Here is an 18,913-nt window from a genome sequence, read left to right on the forward strand (position 1 = left end):
GGACTAAATACATTAGGGTAAATGTGTCACAAAAAGCAAAGTTCAGGGTTTTTGGTGTTACAAAAAAAAGTTTGGGGTAAATGTGTCACGGATGGCAAAGTTTGGGGTTTTTGGTGGTTTTTTCCCAAATAAATATGTTACACTATACATAATTTGGATTTTTTTTGTTACTTTTTCTGTGAACAAAATGATTTGCTTTCCTTGAAATTAACCCCCGCTCCATGTCCCAGTCGGAGAACAGAGACAGCACCAACGGCACGTGTACGAGAGAACCTCGGAGGCAGCAGCTCACCTCCCTCCTTTCTCTCTGCGCGTCGCTTCATCGAGAAAGAATCGGGAGGCGCATCAACGTAAGACGAAGCGAGCACGCCTGCCGAAAAAGCAAGAAGCAAAAAAAAGCACGCCCCGTCTCTCTCTCCGGCAGCCATGGACGTCGATCCTCGTCAATACGAGCACGTCGTGAGTTTCGATTTCTTCTTCCCCTTCTTGTCCGATGGCCGAATCTCGGCGTCCCTCTCTAGCGCCCCTCTTTCTCTCGATGCCCCTTATTGTTGGTCGCGGTTCGAATCGCGATGCGAACATCTGCGTGGTGTGTTCACGTTCGTCGATTGCTTTGGTTGGGCGATTCTAGCCCTTTTCATCTTCGATTGCTGCGCGCGCTCCGCTGATTTTTTCCTCGCCAAGTCGCTTGCTGAACTGTTGATGTTTTCGCGCTGTGATTTGCCGGGGTTCGGATTGAAACTTGAGATGTGTTTGTGGGGAAAAGTGTGTAAAAAGGATCCTTTGTTTCGCCTTTGCATGGTAAGTGTTGGTTTGAAAGCCATGGAGTACGATACTTTTGGTTTAATCGGAGCTGTGCGTGAGGGTGTACCGTAAGAAGCTCGATTGGGACGTGTGTGATGATGAAAATCAGGAGTATAAACGAATGCACTTTCCGGGGCACTCCATTCGAAAGCCTGCTGATTCTTAGCGAGCTGCTTTCCGCAGCATGTTTGACGGGATTGGATTGGCGCAGGATGGCATCATAATCTTTGGCTCGAAACAAGCACTTTCGCATGCAAATAAAGACTGTGATACTTCATTTTACTTTATTTTTAGCTCTTGGTATGTGGGCATTGGTAGCGGGGACATGTTATCCATGTACCTTCTGTTACAGTTTTCTTTACCTATGAGTTGAGCGTGGTTGTCATGGATCTATGTTTTCTCGTGTGTCTCTGAATAATGGTTCTTCTATAGTTTCACAACTTTCGTCGTGGCCATACCATGTCATCCAGATAAAGGCGAAGCAACTCATGACTTCTGGGGTTCTTTGCATAAAATTTGCATGGGAATTTTTATAACTTTTAGCTTACTTATCCGTAGTCTTTGCTCTTGTTTATTTTGCAGGCTATTAGTGAGGATGACATACACGATGTTGTTCTGTCATATCTTGTGCATAATTGCTTCAAAGAAACTGTTGAATCTTTCACCACCTGTACAGGGATGAAGCAGCCAGCTGGTTGTCTTGAGGACATGGAAAAAAGAAAAAGTATGTAGTTCATTTATGATTAAGAGGTAATTGCTTTGGTTGGTGGACTGTGCTGTGTTGTGCACATACAAGTCTGATGCTATGTGGATACCTTTGTTGAGTGTAAGTGTGCACGTGTCCCATAATACTGGTAAGTTTGTCTTGTTAGAGTTGCCCATAGGCTGCGAGGTATTGTTCTGACAGGTACCATTTTATCTTAGTGGCTATACCGAGCCTTTTGATGCTTACAAAACTGTAGAATACTTTTGTCTTACATGGGCACAATCTTCCAAAGTATAGGCAGAACTGTTGTTCGTTGACCTTGATTTGACTGGTAGTTTTTCTTAGATAGCAGGATTTGCACATTGAGTTCCACTCTTCTCATGTGCATGGAAGGCGATGATTTTTGAGTCCTAGTATTTATTTGAATACGGTTTAATTGGTGCTTGTTGTTGGAATGTTTATAAATAGGAATTTTTCACTTTGCTTTGGAGGGTAATGCTCTCAAGGCCATCGATCTGACTGAGGAGCTGGCTCCTGACTTGTTGGAGAAAAATACGGACTTGCATTTTGATCTTCTAAGCCTTCATTTTGTGAAGCTTGTCTGCTCCAGGAGATGGTGAGCTGCATTTTCTTGGTTTCTGGATACATGAGTCATATCTCTTCTTATTCAAAATTATCTTTTCTGGGCAGCACAGAAGCTCTTGAGTTTGCTCAGTCTAAATTGGCTCCTTTCGGGAAGGTGCAAAAATATGTTGTAAAGCTAGAAGTATGTTCAGTCTCTTGTGAATTACTTTATATCTATACATATCCAGTATATCACGTGGATGAATAAGAGAAAATTGCCATGGCTGCAGGACTTCATGGCTTTGCTTGCTTATGAGGAGCCTGAAAAATCACCAATGTTTCATCTTCTTAGCCTGGACTACAGGCAGCATGTTGCTGATAGCTTGAATCGAGCAATCCTTGGTCTGTTCCTTGTGTCTTACTTTGCAGTGCTTGCTGAGCTATATTGCCCAAATATAGATTGAATCCATTAAATGCTAATGCTTTACACATATTTTTCGGTGTGAAGATTGCTTCCTCATTCTATGACTTGGTTTTAAGTTTTACTGTGCATCTAATGTCATTCATGAGTTGACCTCATTACTTGTGCCCCTGTGTTTCTGCCAGCACATGCAAACCAGCCAAGTCACTCCACACTGGAAAGGTTGATAAAGCAGATGATGGTGGTTAGACAACTCTTAAGTCAAGAGCATGGCCAGGTAATTCTGTGTTCAGAAATTTAAAAATTTTGGGGGTAAATTGTGAGGACATCCAGGGTACTTTGGCTTATTTATGAAGTACCCCTTTCATTTTTGTAGAATAACCCCTTGTACTATGTACATTTGTACAGTGTCCCCTTTTGACATGTTTTCAATGGTTTGATGTCCAGAGAATTATAAGTGGTATGACACATCAGCAAATCTTGGCTGAAAATCCATATTAGTACCCTCGTTCTTTGATATTTTGGATTAAAGCGGACCTGGTGCTTTAGAGTGAAGATAGAATTCTACTTTTTAATGTTTTGCTTAGAACGGAAGGGCTTGGCGCAAATTTTTGGCCAAATTTGCTATTGTGTCACGCCGTGTAGGATTTTGTAAAAACATTAAAATCTGTTAAGAGGGGGCACCCTACAAATTTGAATAGACTAAGGGGTTTTATAGAGATGTAAGTACAATTTCAGTTCATGACTAAGCCAAACTGCCGTGGTGGTGGGAGAGAGGCGGGGGGGGGGGGGGGTGCGGGTGTGTCCACACACTTTGTTCAATTCTTAAAGCATCTAGTTTTTGCGGAAGTCATTTACTTCTTCTCTGCTATAATTTCTGTTACTTAAACAATTGGGTCTACACCCTAATCTTGAACTAGAAGGACACGGCATCCTCCTACTTGAAGGTCGAAGCCTTCGAATGTAACCAATCTTAACTGACCTCAAATGTAAATAGAATCCACAATAAATTAAACAAACTGGTGACATGGTCCAGAGTACTACAGCAAAGGATTATGTACATACTCAAAAGAAATATATTAACCCAAATCGTACGGTATACTGTCCACCTGTCAGTTCCATAGTCATAACCATGCCTACAACTAGTAGAGTAAGGAGAAGTGAGCAACAAAACCTCAGCTGAGCAAGTGGCACTTGTCGGAATATCGTTTATGTAAATTCGAATGCAATATATACGGTAGCAATAATGAGCATCTTTAACTTATATAATATCAATGTAATTTTCCAGAGTTATTAACGCATATCAATTCATTTCAATAATATCGATATCTAAACATCAGTAATCAAGTCAATCCACTGATCTATTTATCAATAGTCAAATCCATTATGAGTCTATAGTTCAATGTTGTGTACTATGTGCCATCTTCTGATGACAAGGCCTTGATCAAATACCAATCTTCCCCCTTGGTGCAAGTTTCATCTATTATCACCCGAAGGCTCAACCCAACTAAAAATGGTATGCATACCCTATATTTTGTCTTTGGGGCCTGGGGAGGGTGAAGTTTGCCATAAATCATGGCATATCCATATTCCATAAGTCATATCATATTCATGTTTGGAATGATTATTTGGAGAAACTCAGGGAAGTATGCCGTATCTTGGTAAATGAGGTTTGACCCTGTGCAGAAGACCTTTAGAATATTGTGTATCGGGTCACATTTTGAGTAGGACATTATTAAGATAAATGTGAATGTCATGCTCATACTCAAGTCCAAGATGCTGTGCTGTTGCTTTTCATTGTGACATTGTTTGGTATAATGTGCAAGACTAGTCTGTATATCTGACTTTTTTTTTTATGTGGCTTTCTAGGATACCTTTCTACCATTTTCTTTGAGGGATTTTTTGAAAAGCTAGTGGCAATGCCTTCAGAGCACGGCGGATGTAATTAAGATTATTTTGCAGATTTTCCACATGGAAATTTTATGAAGGGTCTGGTTCATGATGGAAAAGAGTTTTCTTTTCCTGCCTGTTACGTCTGAAAAGTGCTGAGCATGGTGTATTGTTGAACTTCCTGCATTTAGCAAGTTATTCTCCTCTTGGTTGGCTGCAAGGAATGGTTCTCAAAATTATGCCAAAGTCGATGTCTTCATCAGTGGTTAGTCGATCAGTTTGTGTGCGGTGTGGTAGCTAACCGGAATGAAGACCCTTGGAGTACAAGTTCTTGTTTTTGCACATACCGCTTTGCCCTGTGAATCCCTAGTTTACACTTCAAGTCACAAGTTACAACCATCTCTTGGTGTTATAATATGGGGAAACACATAAAAAGCAGAAAGAAAGTTCCTTTATATCTTCTTTGCTATCGGGAGAGCTTTTATGTTTAGTATGGTTCAGATTGGCCAGGGTCATCCAATGTTCAGTAAACATGTACTTTCTGCTTTTTCTATGTGATTTACCCTGGTGTAATGACTTCTGGGATATTGATATATTTGTTAGCTTTTGCTGTTTGTGCATGACTAAATCTTCTTGCGTATTTGTTCAATGGGGCTTGTATCTTTAAGTTGTTCAAATACAGTGCCGTCCCTTTCGCAAAAGGTAAGTGGACTTTTGAACCTTTCTGCACTGGATGATAATTTTCATGTGTTTGTCATATTTTGTTTGTGGTAGTTCAAGCATTTTTCATGATTAGGCATTCTTCAAAGTGGTATGGTGCATCTTTTCTTTGTTACCATTTGAGTTTGTATAGGAATATAAAGAGAGTCAAGTTTATATTTTGGCCCAAAAAAGGTCAAGTACAGAATAGATTGCATATCTTTGAGCTAGTCTTTGCTCAACTTCATTTTCCTTAGATATTCTTTCGATATAACAAGATTGGGGCTTATGCTCCTCAGCCTAAGGCTCGTAAGTCATGAGCACAGGCTAAAATTTGTGAGCCACAACCAGTTGGAAGCTTACGAGTCTCAAACTGCAGTAAAAACGGTTGATGCAGTGCCCTCTTATTGCCAGTTGACTGGAAAGCGGCCCAGCTGGTATCTTATGTAGCTATTTGGCTGTTCCTGCATCCAGAGAAGTGATGTTTTTCTCAGTTGATGTCAAGGAATGGTTCTATTGAGTTCAACCCTCTGTAGAAGTGGGTGCCTCCATCAGTTGTTATTTGATAAGTTATGTATAGTCGGTAGCTTTCCTGGAATCAAAGAACCTCTGAGTACAAGTTACTGTTGAATGATGTAACTTGATTTTCTTTCTGTTCATTTTATATCTGGAGAACGGAATTCATTTTAATATGCATTAACATATTTTGTGACTTAAATGATTTAATTATTAAGATTTTCTGCTCCATTCCTGCTCTTGAACAATTCTAGTAGGCGTGAGAATGTCCTGCTCCTTAGCTGTTCTTGTCACGCTCTGCTAGGAAATTTTTAGACTTTTGGATGGTCTCGTGGTGAGAGGATGCAATTTTATGGGGTACTTAAGTCGTCATCATTTGATAATGTCATTGTCCGTGAGTAAATGATTGTGAAATATGTCTGTTGATCTCATGGATTTGTCAAATTGTTTGTCAGAAGGCAGGGTGGGGGAGAAGAGGGGGTAGGTAATACAGTGAGAACTTGTGTTTGTCTCCTGCCGTGGAAGTGTTAAACATCCCGATTAAGCTATATGCTACAGTTAGACGAGATCAAGGAACCCATGGCTAGGATTTCGTAAGTTTGCTTCAACAAGTGGTTCTTATGGTAACTAAGGTTGTCTACCTTTTGGTTGTTGGATATACTATTATGTTGCTGATGACTGAAGCATAACCAGCGCATCATAGACCAACAAATTCTGAACTTTCTGCATTTTCTGTTCCAACGAGGCTCCCACAGTAAATTGGTGTTTGAGCGAGGAACTGAAACTTTAAATCGTTGGCCATCCACCGCAATACCGTGAGAAGTTCCAGGTTTGGTCACTGTGCCATGTTACCGTCTCTGTGTTGGCAATTCATGAAGAGAAAAAATTACCAGTTTTTATGCAATTTCGTCTGGTTTTCTGGTGCTTGAAGGCACCGTCATAGCAGTACAAAACTTATTTTTCAAATTTTTGTGGAGTTTAGCAGACTTCCATTAGTACAAAAATATCGCAATGTGGTACTTTGCGAGAACCTTAAAAATTTGCGACATGTCTACATGTCTATCCTACCAGCACTGGAAACATGATATGTCAACACGAGCATCAGACGCTAGTAGTGATTTTACCGCAGTAGAAATGTCCCACGTATAGTCGTTTACATATACAAGTATAACATGCATATCAGACATTCTTATCGATACATTTTTCCAATAATTGCCCCCTACTCAGCCAGTGCGGTGCTCATGGAATAGAAATGAAAACTGTTGCGCAGAAGTAGGATCAGGCAATGACTCCTGGGAAAGAGAACATTCATGTGATATCAATGGCCAATGGATAGGGAGATCACATATACATGACCACCGCCCTCCTTGAATCTTATAGATTAAGACTATGCATATATTGGGAGAAGGGACTGAATCATTGGTAGGTGCAATGACTGTTTCGTCAGTAAAACTTCAATCAAATACAGGATCGTCCCTCAATTGTAGCCACCGATGGTTCCTCAAAAGAGTTCCAGTATCTGTTGTACAACCAAACCGAATCAGCTTCTACAGCGTAACCATCTTCGTTGCGATGCCATCCGAAGTATGCATGCGTCCTGTTCTTTATGTCCAGAATCCCATGGCCAAAACTGGCTTCACGGAATGCGGAATAGCGTGGCTGAGGTTCTGTCATCCTGTAAAGTCAGCATAAGAACTCTTATAAGTTTCATTAAAATTGGGTTCTCTCAATCATGATCATCCATCTTCCAGGTAACATCTTTGGTTGTAAACAAAAATCAAACGCCGGATAGCATGCTTACTCTGTTGCCAATCCTTCTAGGTTACCTCCATCTCCAATGGTAATGTAAACTGGAGCTGACGGATCTCTTATAGGTGTGCATAACCCATTCACTATATTGTACGCGACATTGGATATCCGCTTCTAACATATAAATAGATCTGCCGTTAGATGAAAGTCAATTTATTGAAAAGATTATCTCAGAATGTAATAAGAAACGGATGAATGTCCTTTTTTGAAGAAACCCTTTTGTTCCTCTAAAGAACCATGATTTACCTTAACTTTTTTAGCCTTAGAATAGATAACCATTCTTCCAATTTCTGAAAGTCCTTTTAAGCGTTAGTTTGTCAAAGTTGTGTCCAATTATATCCAGTTATAACAATGAGGGCATTGATGTATCAAGAATAGCTGCGGAAGATTCTTTTGCACAATTAAGCTTCATAAAATGTCCAAGTAATAAAAAATCTAGGCTATGTGTCTTACATCTTTGTCATGATACTTTCACCTGTAATAAGATAAAGCAATGATAGAGCAAGAAGAAGAGTGGGAACAATTTCTAGAAATAAAACGGATATTGTATAGGCAAACCATCAATAATGGCATTTTGTTTAGGGAAGAGAAGGACTCACTGAGCGTTCATATGCATGAACATGACCAGCGAAGATGACATCGACTTTGTACTCCACAAACCACGTCTCATACATTACTCTCATAGTTTCCCCTTCCATGTAGTGATGTACATAGCTATTATACAGAGGAGAATGCATGAAAACAATGAGCCAGGGTGTTTCTGTCCTGTTCACTCTGGCTAGCTCATTTTCAAGCCATTTGTACTGTGGAGTATACTTCCCTTTGAATGGAAAAAAAGCAGCCCAGAGTCAGTATCAATAAAACTTTCATCTTATCAGCAATAGAGCAATACAAACTACGAGACTACCATAATGGGCATCGCCATAAAGTTCAATGAGTGGTGATTAAGTGAGCCATTACCAAATGCCGAGTAAGAAGCCATGACAATGATATGTGCTGAAGCTCTCTTTATGGAATACCAGAAAGGAGACGTGCTATCTGATGCTTTGTATGGCACATGAAACCGATGAGAGTACGGCTTAAATGGTATAGATTCACCCTGCAGGGACATTTGAAAAAGGCAGTAAATTTGAATGTGATTAGGATAGAGCAAACATCTTAACAGAACAGAATTGTGGACAGCAGTTACATCCTTCTCGCAGGAAATGAAGCATTAAAGAATCAAAGTGAAGATTAAATCCATACAATTTCGGGGGCAAAATCGATTTCGTGATTCCCTGCAGTCCAAATCCATGGTTGATAAGCAGCATTTCTCTCGATGAACCTTCCCCAAGTATCCCATCTAGTGTTATCATGAAGAGGATAGTCATCGGCATAAGATAGGTCTCCCACATACAGCAACGTTTGCCCCTTTGTTGGATTTAATTCATAATGGGTTAGTGTTCTATTGGAATCATAAGTTTGGCCAAGATCTCCTGCTCAAAATGAGGAGTAGAACCAAATGAAAATTATATTTCACAGAATTCCAGACACACCCGCATCATTGTTCTTTCAATTCTGCAAAGTCTAGTAACAATGTCGAAGCAAAGTGGAGTAGGTGAATTTGCAATTATATGTTGCCAATGCAACAATGAGTGGGCTGGGGTGGGGATGCAATCAATCATGCTTGCAATTATAGTTCGATTCAGCCCATACATTCAATTTTCGAGAGAAAAGCATATGTTTGAGAATTTGATGACAGATGCTTGAGCTGGGGAATGCTACCACAGGACAATGCAAAGCTGAAAAAACTAAGGTCTCATTTCTATCAGACTTCAGTAATATTTAATGCAGAATCAGCAGATTTCTTTCGAATGCTGCAAAAGAATTATTCTACCTATGAGGCCGAACACATAAGGAATATCTGGGCCAATTCCAGGCGGGGTGACGAACCAGAACTGCCTTGTGGTATTTCCAATCCCAACCTCATAGCAGTATTTGGTGTCATACTGCATAGTTTGAAAAGCTAGGCCATCATTGATAAAATCAAACCCATCTAGCAGAGTTTCAATCTCATGAAATGAAACTACAGTGATACCCTCCAAAAGCAGTTAGTATAGCAAGTCGAGACTCTCGAGACTAGCCATCAAAGGGGACATTTTACCTCCAAATCCTCGATAGTGCAGTGATGGATGTAACCCGAAGTGTAGTTGAAGTACTTGTATGTTGTGACTATGCCCTCGGCACAGCTTTTGGTCGCGCTACCCTCGGCCCAGTAAACCACGGTGTTCGAACCGGGTTCATCTGGAGTGACCCAAGAGACGATCACACCTTTCCCCACATAATCTCCTTGGGTGATGTGAACCTAACCCGAGATAAAAACACCACAGAAGCATTATAGCACATGAACTCAATCTACAGGGAAAGAGCAGAAAACATTAGCCTACTAATAAGCTCACCGGCCAATTGAACAAAAAAGGATAAAGTAAAGCATATCAATAGAGAAAATTATGACTTCAAATCATAAGTGTGAACTTTTGGGACTGTTTCTTTCGAATCTTGCTTGATGCCTTCGAAGTCATCACTTTACTCGAGATCAAGAGCCCAATTCCTCAGCAGCCTCAAAGAGATGAATTCAACGGGACAGAAAAAGAGAGAGAGGAAGAAGAGAAGAAGGAAACTCACCTGTTGAGGCGCATTATACCCAGGAGGAACTCGAAACACATCGCTGTCGAGCGGCATATCAGCTGACAAATTGGTGCTCCTCACGTAGCTGCTTGTTACTCCGCCATCAACGAAGTTGGCAAGGCTCAGGATCAGAATCAGTACACGGGAAGCAACACGGGCGCTCTCCTCGAACTCGAGTCCCATCCCTGTCGAATTCGAACAGAAGTGAATATAAAAAACTTGGGATTTAACAAATGGGTTGCCGCAGTCGCTCTGTTTTCGTCACTTGGTTTTTTCTTGTTCTTGCTCCTGTTCTTGTTTACGATTTCGAGTGTGGTGTGGGGACAGCGAGAGCCAACTGCCGGTCCGTGGCCATCTGTACTGTCCACTGGCGAACTCATGAAATGTGATGAACTGATGACGGTGGAATATCCAACGGCGCAACGAATATCCGCAGATTGTTATTATCTTCGGATATGAATAAGCTGAGCTAGATTGCATCTGCATCGTTCCGTCTGACCGAAGAAACCACAGTTTTCTCCCATCGTTCCTCGATCTAGTGGGATCTTCTCGTGCATACCTGGCTTAGGTGAGACTCGTATGTCGCATCACATGTCGGGATCGTCCTGACTTTTGCTTCGATTCACATTTATTGATGTGACGAGACCGGGCTCTCTCATAGTGAACAGTATTCATGACCGAAATCTATCATTTTGATCGGGGATCTAAAACTTCGCCGAATCTTGCTTGATGCGATAATATGGGATCAAACCATAAAGATAACTCATTTTGAATCCTTTAATCCACGATGTGGATAGCCTGATTGTAATGGACCGAGGGGATTTACATTGATTTGGTAATACATAAACTAAACTCAAATGCTATAAGGTGGTTGGCCACCAAGAAACAGGGTCGTTCTAAGCTTGTCGAGGCAAGTGTCGGTGGTGCTTTAAAGCCCATAATGGAGCTAGGATGCCTAATCTTAGAGCCAAACAGTGGGCCGCTGGCCCCTTTCTAGTCCCACGGTGCCCCTACGAGCCCACCCTTGAGGTTTTGTACACGATAATGTAAAGAAAATATTACAAAAAGTCATAAACCTATTGCACTTTGAGACATACATTTTTTGCCAATTTACCAATTGAATCCATTCGCTAATTTTGGCTGGAATTCGCTCACATAAATGCTGTCCTTCTTACGTGGATGCCATTCGATGCTAACGTGAACAATTATTAATAATAATTTAATATTTTTTGTATTTTTTATTTTTTTTCCTTTCTTCTTCCTCCTTTTGCCTGGCGAGGGGAGCCCTCGTCGGGGCTTGCCCTCGCCCGGCTGGGCCTCGCCTGTGGCGGGTGACGACGACCCTCACCCAAGCGAGGCCAGCCCTCCCGACCATCGCCTGTGGCTGGTGGTCGATCAACGGCAGAAGGAGGAGGAAGTAAGGAAAACAAAAGAAAGAAAAAAAAAGCTAAAAAAGATAAAAATCAGAAATAAATAAGAAATAAAAAAACATTAACATATTATTAAAAATTATCTACATCAGCGCCGGTCATGCCACGTAGGACGGCTGTCGTTCACGTCAGTGAATTCTGATCAAAATTGGCCGGATAGACTTAATTGAAAAAATGTAAAATTGTTTATGACTCAATTGGCAAAATTGAAAAGTTTATGACTGAATTGGTAAAAGTGTAATATGTTTATAACTTTTTGGACAATTTTCCCCTATAATATACGTTTTTGGTATTGAACAGTATTTGATCAATCATGACAGCTTGTTCTCATACATTGTAGAATAAAAAATAGTGACATCGAACGTCGATGAGCTATGTAGCGCCTCGCCTCCGGTCGCAGCGCAGGATCATTCCAGGTTTTCCTAAAAGGAGGTTTTGATTTCGAAATCAAAGGTTAAAGCGAAAAAGAAAATGGTAATTTGGAAACATGTGTCCCATGGTCTACAGCCTAAAAGTCTTTCCCTTCCCTAGGTGGGAGCGCGCTACTTTGATTCGAACTTTAAAGACGTTTTAGGAGTCATTACCAATCCGCAACCTAATATTCTAGGTGTTGGATGAAGTCTAACTAATCACCTAGAGGTCAACTGATCTACCAAGAATAAGAATTCTATATCAAAGCATTCGAAGGCAAATCCAGACCAACAACATGCAAATAGACGGTACACCATGTATGTAGCAAGATTTAATTCTAAATCTTGCGGCTGGGATGAATTCAGATCAACATGCAAGCCTACAACATATCTAAAAGTATACAAATAATGTGGTAGTGCAACATGATTAACGAGAACAAAATCCAATCCACTAAAGCAACATATAATGAAATGGACATGATTCCAATGCCAAATCGATACACCACGCGTACTGATAGTTAGCAAGGACAAATCCAATCTCATCAAGACAACATTCAGTTGCAGTATTAACTGTTCGTTTCATGACAACAAGTAATCCATGATAGTGTATGATTTTGTCCTATCAGCTTGCTTTCCACTATTGACATGAAATCATAACATGCATTTTTATTTAGCATTTCATGCCATTCCATCAATAATGCGAGTTAGGAGTGATTGGTTTCCGGACAGTCCAATTCCCACACCAGGAACCAAGAACTGGACCAGAGGGACCGGTTCTCAGTTTTTTGAACCGGAAACTAGACCGATGCCCCATAGAACCGGACCGGACCAAGACCGACCGGTCTGGTCCGATTTTCCAGTTAGTCAATGGGACCGGTGGCACAGTCTATTTTTTTTTTTTTCCGATTTTACCCCTTAACAAACAGAAGGTGAACCAATGAATCGGAGGAGACCAATAAATTACACGGTTTTCTGTCATTTTCTTTGCTGTTGGATGGGCGGCAATTTTAATGGCTAGCAAGGACACACATACGGACATTAACAAATTGAAATAGCATTGCCAACGACATAAAGAAGCATTTACCGTATTCGATGGGCTCAGTTTGTGAACAAAATAAGAGGGCCGGCCATTGTCATTTTTTTTTTATAAATTTTACGCCTTAATCTTTATAGATTTGTAAGAAATTAACAAAAATATATGTCCAAGTTTGAGTGGGCGGTTCCACACATGGAACCAGACCAAAATCACTAGTTTCAATTTATTGGAATTAGGAACCGGACCGGTGCCCCCGAGAACCGTCCAGAACTAGCCGGTTCGGTCCGGTTCAAGCAGTTTCCGGTTTGGGCGGTTCTTTTTGCTCACCCCTACCGTGAGTAACTAGCAGGCAACATGCAATTTCGATGCAGCGTATGATTTCACAATCTCGTGCAATTTCATGTATTTAACTGTTCAAAAATGTTTGATTTTACCATCTACGTCCATAAGCATTTTAACATGTTATTCAACATCATTCTTTTTAAATTGATCTTCAGATTCACACTCAATCAGGTTCAGTCAGTGGGCAAAGCATTTGGAGTGGAGGACATACAATTGCACGATTCTCAGTTTATGATTTCAATTTCCTCCAAGCAACTTTAAAATAACGGAGCCGGTTTTGTCAATTCGAATTCGAATTCTTATTTTCATAAAATACATATTAAAATAACCACATGCACGAGCCTCGGTTTATGGACCAAGATAGCCTTTGGAGAGAAAATATTCAGTGGTTTGCCAGCGTTACGTCAATGCTTGACCTGGCGTGCATTTTTCACTTAAGTCCAATAACAAATTTCCACGTGTCTACAGAGTTGGATTAAAAAATAAAAATTTAAGTTTCATTGTTCTTTCTCCTCCACTCATTTTCCTTCCAGATCCGAACGCCGTCCATGGTGGCCGGCGCTCGTTCGCGGCCATGGCTTCTCTCTTCTTCATCCTTCATCCAAGAGTACTGCCAGTGGTTCCGTCTTCTTGCTCCGTCCATGGCTTTGCTCACCAAATCTCATGGAACTCGCCGCCACTGGGCTCCGTCTTCCCAACGAAGAGCTCCATCGACAAATCTGGAGGAACTCGTTGCTGGTCCATATCCAGATGGCGATGGAGGTTCGTCCATGGCCATCGGCGTCGAGGAAGCTGTCGTTGCTCGCGGCCATGGCTCCAGATCTGGTCGCTCGCGGCCATGGCTCTCTGCGAGCACGACGGCTCCAGATCGTAAAGTTTAGCCGAGCAAAAACTAGAGAAATGGAGAAGGTTCGTCCATGACGGCGACGGGCACGTGAAAGTTTCGGCCATGAGTTTCAATTGTGGATTTTTTCTTTGTTTACGTTTTCTCCAAGCACGGGAAAGGAAACTTCCCTTCAGATTTGGCCATATCGGTTCGTCCATAGCCACGGCGGAACTTCCAGATTTGCAACCACGGCTCTCGTGAGAGCGTCTCGTCCATGATTGCGAGCGACGGTGGAAGACTTCAGATCTGTAACTTCGTCCCCGTGAACGCCACAAATACGACGGAGAGGTAGAGGGTTGGACGCTCGGCAGTGGTCGCCTTAGACGCGGTGCCGGTAACTCCGCCGGTGATGACAGTATAGGAGGAAGCGATCGGCATGGACCAGATGGAGGAGGAGGAAGCGCCGGCGGCAACTCAAACGGTGGAAACCCTAGATGGAGGAGGAAAAGTGAGGTGGATGGGCATTTTTTGTTTTGTTTATCTAAATTCACGTTAGTATATACGTGCCAACCTGTGGTTGGTTCAGAGTAAAAAAATGCACGCCACATCTAGACGTGGCGCTTGCAAATCACTGAATATTTCCTTGCCCTTAGGGGACTACTCCCCACCAATTCGTTCAGTTTGATCCTTTCACTTTGCGAACCAAAGGTTAGACTTATTTAAATAACTTTTTACATTTTATCGGAAAGGGTTAATATCGTAAAAAACTCCAAACTAATTTTTTAACCACTAAAAATCCCAAATTGATACACCTGTGACGAATTTATCCTCCGTCAGTTTCCATTAAATTTTACCGTCAAATTGCTAAGTTGGATGACGCGTAGTGGTTGACAGGTATACTAATTTAGGGTTTTATATGTGATTTTTCGTGATATTAATCCAATTTAACGGATGCTAAATTTGTCACAAGTGTACTAGTTCAGGATTTTTGGTGGTAAAAAAATTAGTTTGGGGTAAATTTGTCACAGGTGTACTTGTTTGGAGTTTTTCAAGGTATTAAGTTATTAACCCTATCGAAAATCAAGTTTTCAAAACCGATAAATTAAGGACTACATTATTTAAAATTCTAGACTCATTTTAACATCGTAACGACTAACTTTTAAAAAGAAAAGTGGATTTAGACACTATTTGATCGTTGGATGTTCCCCCTATCGTCCGTTAGAAGTGTTATAACTTTCGTATGGCGCTCGCTATAGTGCCAAAACTTTTCGCAGGATCATTACAGTTCCACATCGATAAAAAAACAATCACTTATATACCTCCAGCGACAAATTCCGACAAAAATTCCTATTTGATTTTTTTAATAAAATGTTAATGCCTACGTGGTTTTTCTATAAAATTGAAATAATCTTAGCCCTACAAATAATTGGAGAGCTTCATGTGGACCGTGGGATCTCTTTTTCTTCTTGAAATGCTTCCGTACTTGCGTCAGCCAGATTTCTTTTCTTCAGGCTTTGCAGTTCTCGTTTGTTCAAGTTTGTAGATTTCTTCATGTCAAGCTTTTCGAGTATTCTCCGTTTTAGATTTTCCAAGTCCACTTCTTGCTCCTACTGCTCCATCTCAGCATTGTCTCTCACTCCTCATTAGAAGAAAATATAGACAGCTGAATGACAATATTTTTAATACGAGCTTTGCCTTCACAATTATATCTAGGGACGACCCCAATAGTTCCACAAGAGGAGCCCATTGGAAATTGTTGATAGAAATTCGATAATCCAAACGTAGAAATCCATAATCAACTTTCTCTTCGTCTTCATCATCTTCTTCTTGTTACTCATTGAGATATTGATCTTCTTCTTCATCTCAGTCGTTTTGTATGGAGCGAATCCGAAGTAGAGCTTCTTTGGAGTGGCAAGGCAGTCAAAATCGATGGGAGAAGTGGGAGCGAGGGAGGAGCGGAGACCAGATCGAGATTTGCAAGTAGTTGAAACCGGAGGACGAGTTGCTCGAAACTTGTGGAGGAGGTCTTTTGACATCACTAACTCCATATGCTCCACCACATTACAAGCCTTTGCTACAAGATTGAGGTTTTCTTCTTCGTCATTGTCAGCTCCATCCATGGCGGCGTTCTCTATTGCAAATAACGATTTGTTTTTCCCCAAATTGCCTTGGTCTAAGTAAAAGTTGAGTCAGTAATAAATTGGCCAAGACCGACGACGGTGATAGAAATTCAGAGTTTCTTGGGTCCAGCTGGATACTATCGGAGATTTATAGAAGGACTTTCACATATTGTCGCTCCATTGACTTAATTGATGAGGAATGACATGAAGTTTGAGTGGTCGGATAAGTGGGAGCAAAGCTTTCAAGAAATTAAAAGAAGATTGATTATGGCTCCGATCTTGACAATACCATCAGGATTTGGAGGTTTTGTAATTTGTAGTGATGCATCTCATAAGGGGCTTGGTTGTGTTTTAATGCAATATGGTAGAGTGGTAGCTTACGTATCAAGACAGTTGAAGCCGTATGAGTTGAACTATTCAACTCATGATCTAGAGCTTGCTGCAATTGTGTTTACATTGAAGAAATGGAGGCACTATTTGTATGGAGAAAAGTTTGAAACCTACATAGACCAAGAGGGCTTGAAGTACTTATTTTCCTAAAAAGAATTGATCATGAGGCAAAGGCGTGGGATGAAATTATTGAAAGATTGTGACTGTGAGATTTTGTGTCATTCGAGAAAGACGAACAAAGTCGCGGATGCTCTTAATCGGAGGTCTACTCAAGTAGTTGCACATATGATGGTCAAGGAATAGACCTTACTGGAAGAGGCTTAGGATTCTGAGTTTAGATTTGATATGAATAGTCTTTCAAGTGTGATAGCTACTCTTAGAATTGAGCTAGAGATCATGTAAAGAATCAAGACTTTGCAACAAATGGACCTTGAGATTTCAAAAAATCGAGGAAAAGCCTTAGAAGGGAAAAGGCCAGACTTTCAAGTGTCAAAGGACGGGATTTTGAGATTTCATGGACGTCTTTGTACACCTAATGATGTCGATTTGAGGAATGAGATTTTGTCAGAAGCTCATTGAAGTAATTATAGTGTACATCTAGGAAGTACGAAGATGTATCAAAATATTTGCCAACACTATTGGTGAAATGGTATGAAAGCTAATATGGCCAAACATGTCTCGAGATATTTGGTATGTCAACAAGTGAAAGCACAACATCGTAGGCCGGGTGGAATGTTGAAACCATTAGAAATACTCGAATGGAAGTGAGAGCACGTAACGATAGATTTTGTGCAAGAACTACCGAGAACACTGAAAAGACATGATTCCATTTAGGTAATGGTGGATTGTTTGACTAAATCTTCTCACTTTCTGGCGGTGCAAGTAGACTATACATTTGAAAAGTATGCAAAACTTTATATCCAACATGAAGTTTGATTGTGTGGAGTGCCTGTGACTATCACATTCGATCGAGACCCAAGATTCACTTTGAATTTTTGGTGGAGTCTCCTAACTGCATTGGGTACTAAACTTTATTATAGTACCACTTTCCAATACCAAACCGATGGTCAATTTGATATAACCATGTAGACGTTGGATGATATGTTGCAAGCATGTGTGATCAACTTTAAAGGTAGTTGGGATGATCATTTGCATTTGGTGAAATTTGCTTACAACAACAGTTTTCAGCAAGGTGTTGGCATAGCTCCTTTTGAGGCGTTGTATGGCAAAGTTTGTAGAACTCCTATTTGCTAGAATGAAGTGGGAGAAAGAAGACTTACAGGACCGGAGTTAATGCGAATCACTTTTAATGCAGTAAAAGTGATTCGGGATCGACTTGAAACCGCACAAAGTCGTCCGAAGAGTTATGCAGATAAGCATCGAGGACCATTGAAATTTAACATTGGTGACCATGTATTCCTTAAAGTGTCACTGATGAAAGGTGTGTTGCGATTTAGAAAGAAAGACAAGCTCAGTCCAAGATTCATATGACCTTTTGAAATTCTCCAGAAGATCAGTGACTTGGCTTATCGGTTAGCATTACCTCCAAGGCTTTTTAATATCTATGATGTCTTCCGTGCATCCATATTGAGGAAGTATAAACCAGATCCTACATATGTATTGGATTTTAAGATGATTGAGGTGGATGAGAGAGATTGCTTGTGTGGAGAAGCTAGTAAAAATTTTGGATCAAAGGGAGCAAGTCATTAGAAACAAGACCATCTCCTTAGTCAAGGTCTTGTGGCAATATCACAATATGGAAGAAGCGACGTGTGAAAGTGAAGGTGAGATGAGACCCAAGAACCCGCAATTGTTTGAATGAGCAGGTAATTCTAACTTTCGAGGACGAAATTTCTTTAATGGGGGAAGAGTAGTGATATGTGGAAATCCTACATTAATTAATAGTATATAGGAAATGAATATGATAAATGTCACAGGTGGAAATTCCAGTCGGATTATTAGCATGGTAGTAGCAGAAGGCCCATATTGTATTTTTTCCATGTCTGTAGTTTTGGAAAATGAATCCATTAGGGCTAAATTAGTAGATAGCTCTTGGGTTGATTATTTAGAGTGGTGATGAAACATGCATTGCCACATTGGTTGTTAACGAAGATTGATACACTCCAAGATTTTGTATCGGATAAGTGATAGGTTGGAAATGTACTGAGTTGAGTCCCTCCTAGCGTTCGGTAATTTTTTCTAAACATTTAAACGGGTTTAAAGTATTTTTATGTATTATCAATGTTTAGAACAATTACTGATTTCCTTGTTTACGTACCGATT

At 40.6% G+C, this 18,913-nt stretch overlaps 2 protein-coding genes across 3 annotated transcripts; one reads left to right on the forward strand and one right to left on the reverse strand.

The window, feature by feature from the left end:
• The first annotated feature begins 227 nt into the window (after nucleotides 1-227).
• On the forward strand, nucleotides 228-5,013 carry LOC115693506 (uncharacterized). Its single transcript, XM_030620527.2, has 7 exons — nucleotides 228-459; nucleotides 1,387-1,528; nucleotides 1,979-2,126; nucleotides 2,201-2,276; nucleotides 2,365-2,476; nucleotides 2,681-2,772; nucleotides 4,365-5,013. The coding sequence occupies exons 1-7, from the start codon at nucleotides 427-429 to the stop codon at nucleotides 4,407-4,409; spliced, it is 648 nt and encodes a 215-aa protein (XP_030476387.1). The 5' UTR covers nucleotides 228-426; the 3' UTR covers nucleotides 4,410-5,013.
• Nucleotides 5,014-6,890: 1,877 nt separating this feature from the next.
• LOC115693505 (purple acid phosphatase-like) lies at nucleotides 6,891-10,490 on the reverse strand. Of its 2 annotated transcripts, XM_030620524.2 has the most exons (8): nucleotides 10,074-10,487; nucleotides 9,553-9,753; nucleotides 9,286-9,397; nucleotides 8,655-8,884; nucleotides 8,370-8,508; nucleotides 8,009-8,229; nucleotides 7,402-7,523; nucleotides 6,891-7,275 (listed from the first exon to the last, which is right to left on the reverse strand). In XM_030620524.2, exons 1-8 carry the CDS (start codon nucleotides 10,257-10,259, stop codon nucleotides 7,059-7,061), a joined length of 1,428 nt encoding a protein of 475 aa, XP_030476384.1. In that variant the 5' UTR covers nucleotides 10,260-10,487; the 3' UTR covers nucleotides 6,891-7,058. The 2 variants fall into 2 exon arrangements, with proteins under 2 accessions (XP_030476384.1, XP_056162525.1); XM_056306550.1 differs by lacking the exon at nucleotides 6,891-7,275 and having other exon boundaries at nucleotides 7,451-7,540; nucleotides 10,074-10,490.
• Nucleotides 10,491-18,913: the final 8,423 nt, after the last annotated feature.

The sequence above is a fragment of the Syzygium oleosum genome, unplaced genomic scaffold, assembly GCF_021117445.2.
Source record: "Syzygium oleosum isolate NSW1041296 unplaced genomic scaffold, Sole_v2.1 Sole_v2.45, whole genome shotgun sequence".
Classification (NCBI taxonomy): domain Eukaryota; kingdom Viridiplantae; phylum Streptophyta; class Magnoliopsida; order Myrtales; family Myrtaceae; genus Syzygium; species Syzygium oleosum.

What these genes read in the sequence shown, in the direction of transcription:
- LOC115693505 (XM_030620524.2), bottom strand. Translation starts at nt 10,259, where the DNA reads ATGGGACTCGAGTTCGAGGAGAGCGCCCGTGTTGCTTCCCGTGTACTG. An exon ending in GCACTATCGAGGATTTGGAG is followed by an intron (nt 9,398 to 9,552) that starts GTAAAATGTCCC and finishes CAAACTATGCAG; the next exon opens with TATGACACCAAATACTGCTA. An exon ending in TTATGTGTTCGGCCTCATAG is followed by an intron (nt 8,885 to 9,285) that starts GTAGAATAATTC and finishes CATTTTGAGCAG; the next exon opens with GAGATCTTGGCCAAACTTAT.
- LOC115693506 (XM_030620527.2), top strand. Translation starts at nt 427, where the DNA reads ATGGACGTCGATCCTCGTCAATACGAGCACGTC. An exon ending in CTCGTCAATACGAGCACGTC is followed by an intron (nt 460 to 1,386) that starts GTGAGTTTCGAT and finishes TTTATTTTGCAG; the next exon opens with GCTATTAGTGAGGATGACAT. An exon ending in GGACATGGAAAAAAGAAAAA is followed by an intron (nt 1,529 to 1,978) that starts GTATGTAGTTCA and finishes GTTTATAAATAG; the next exon opens with GAATTTTTCACTTTGCTTTG.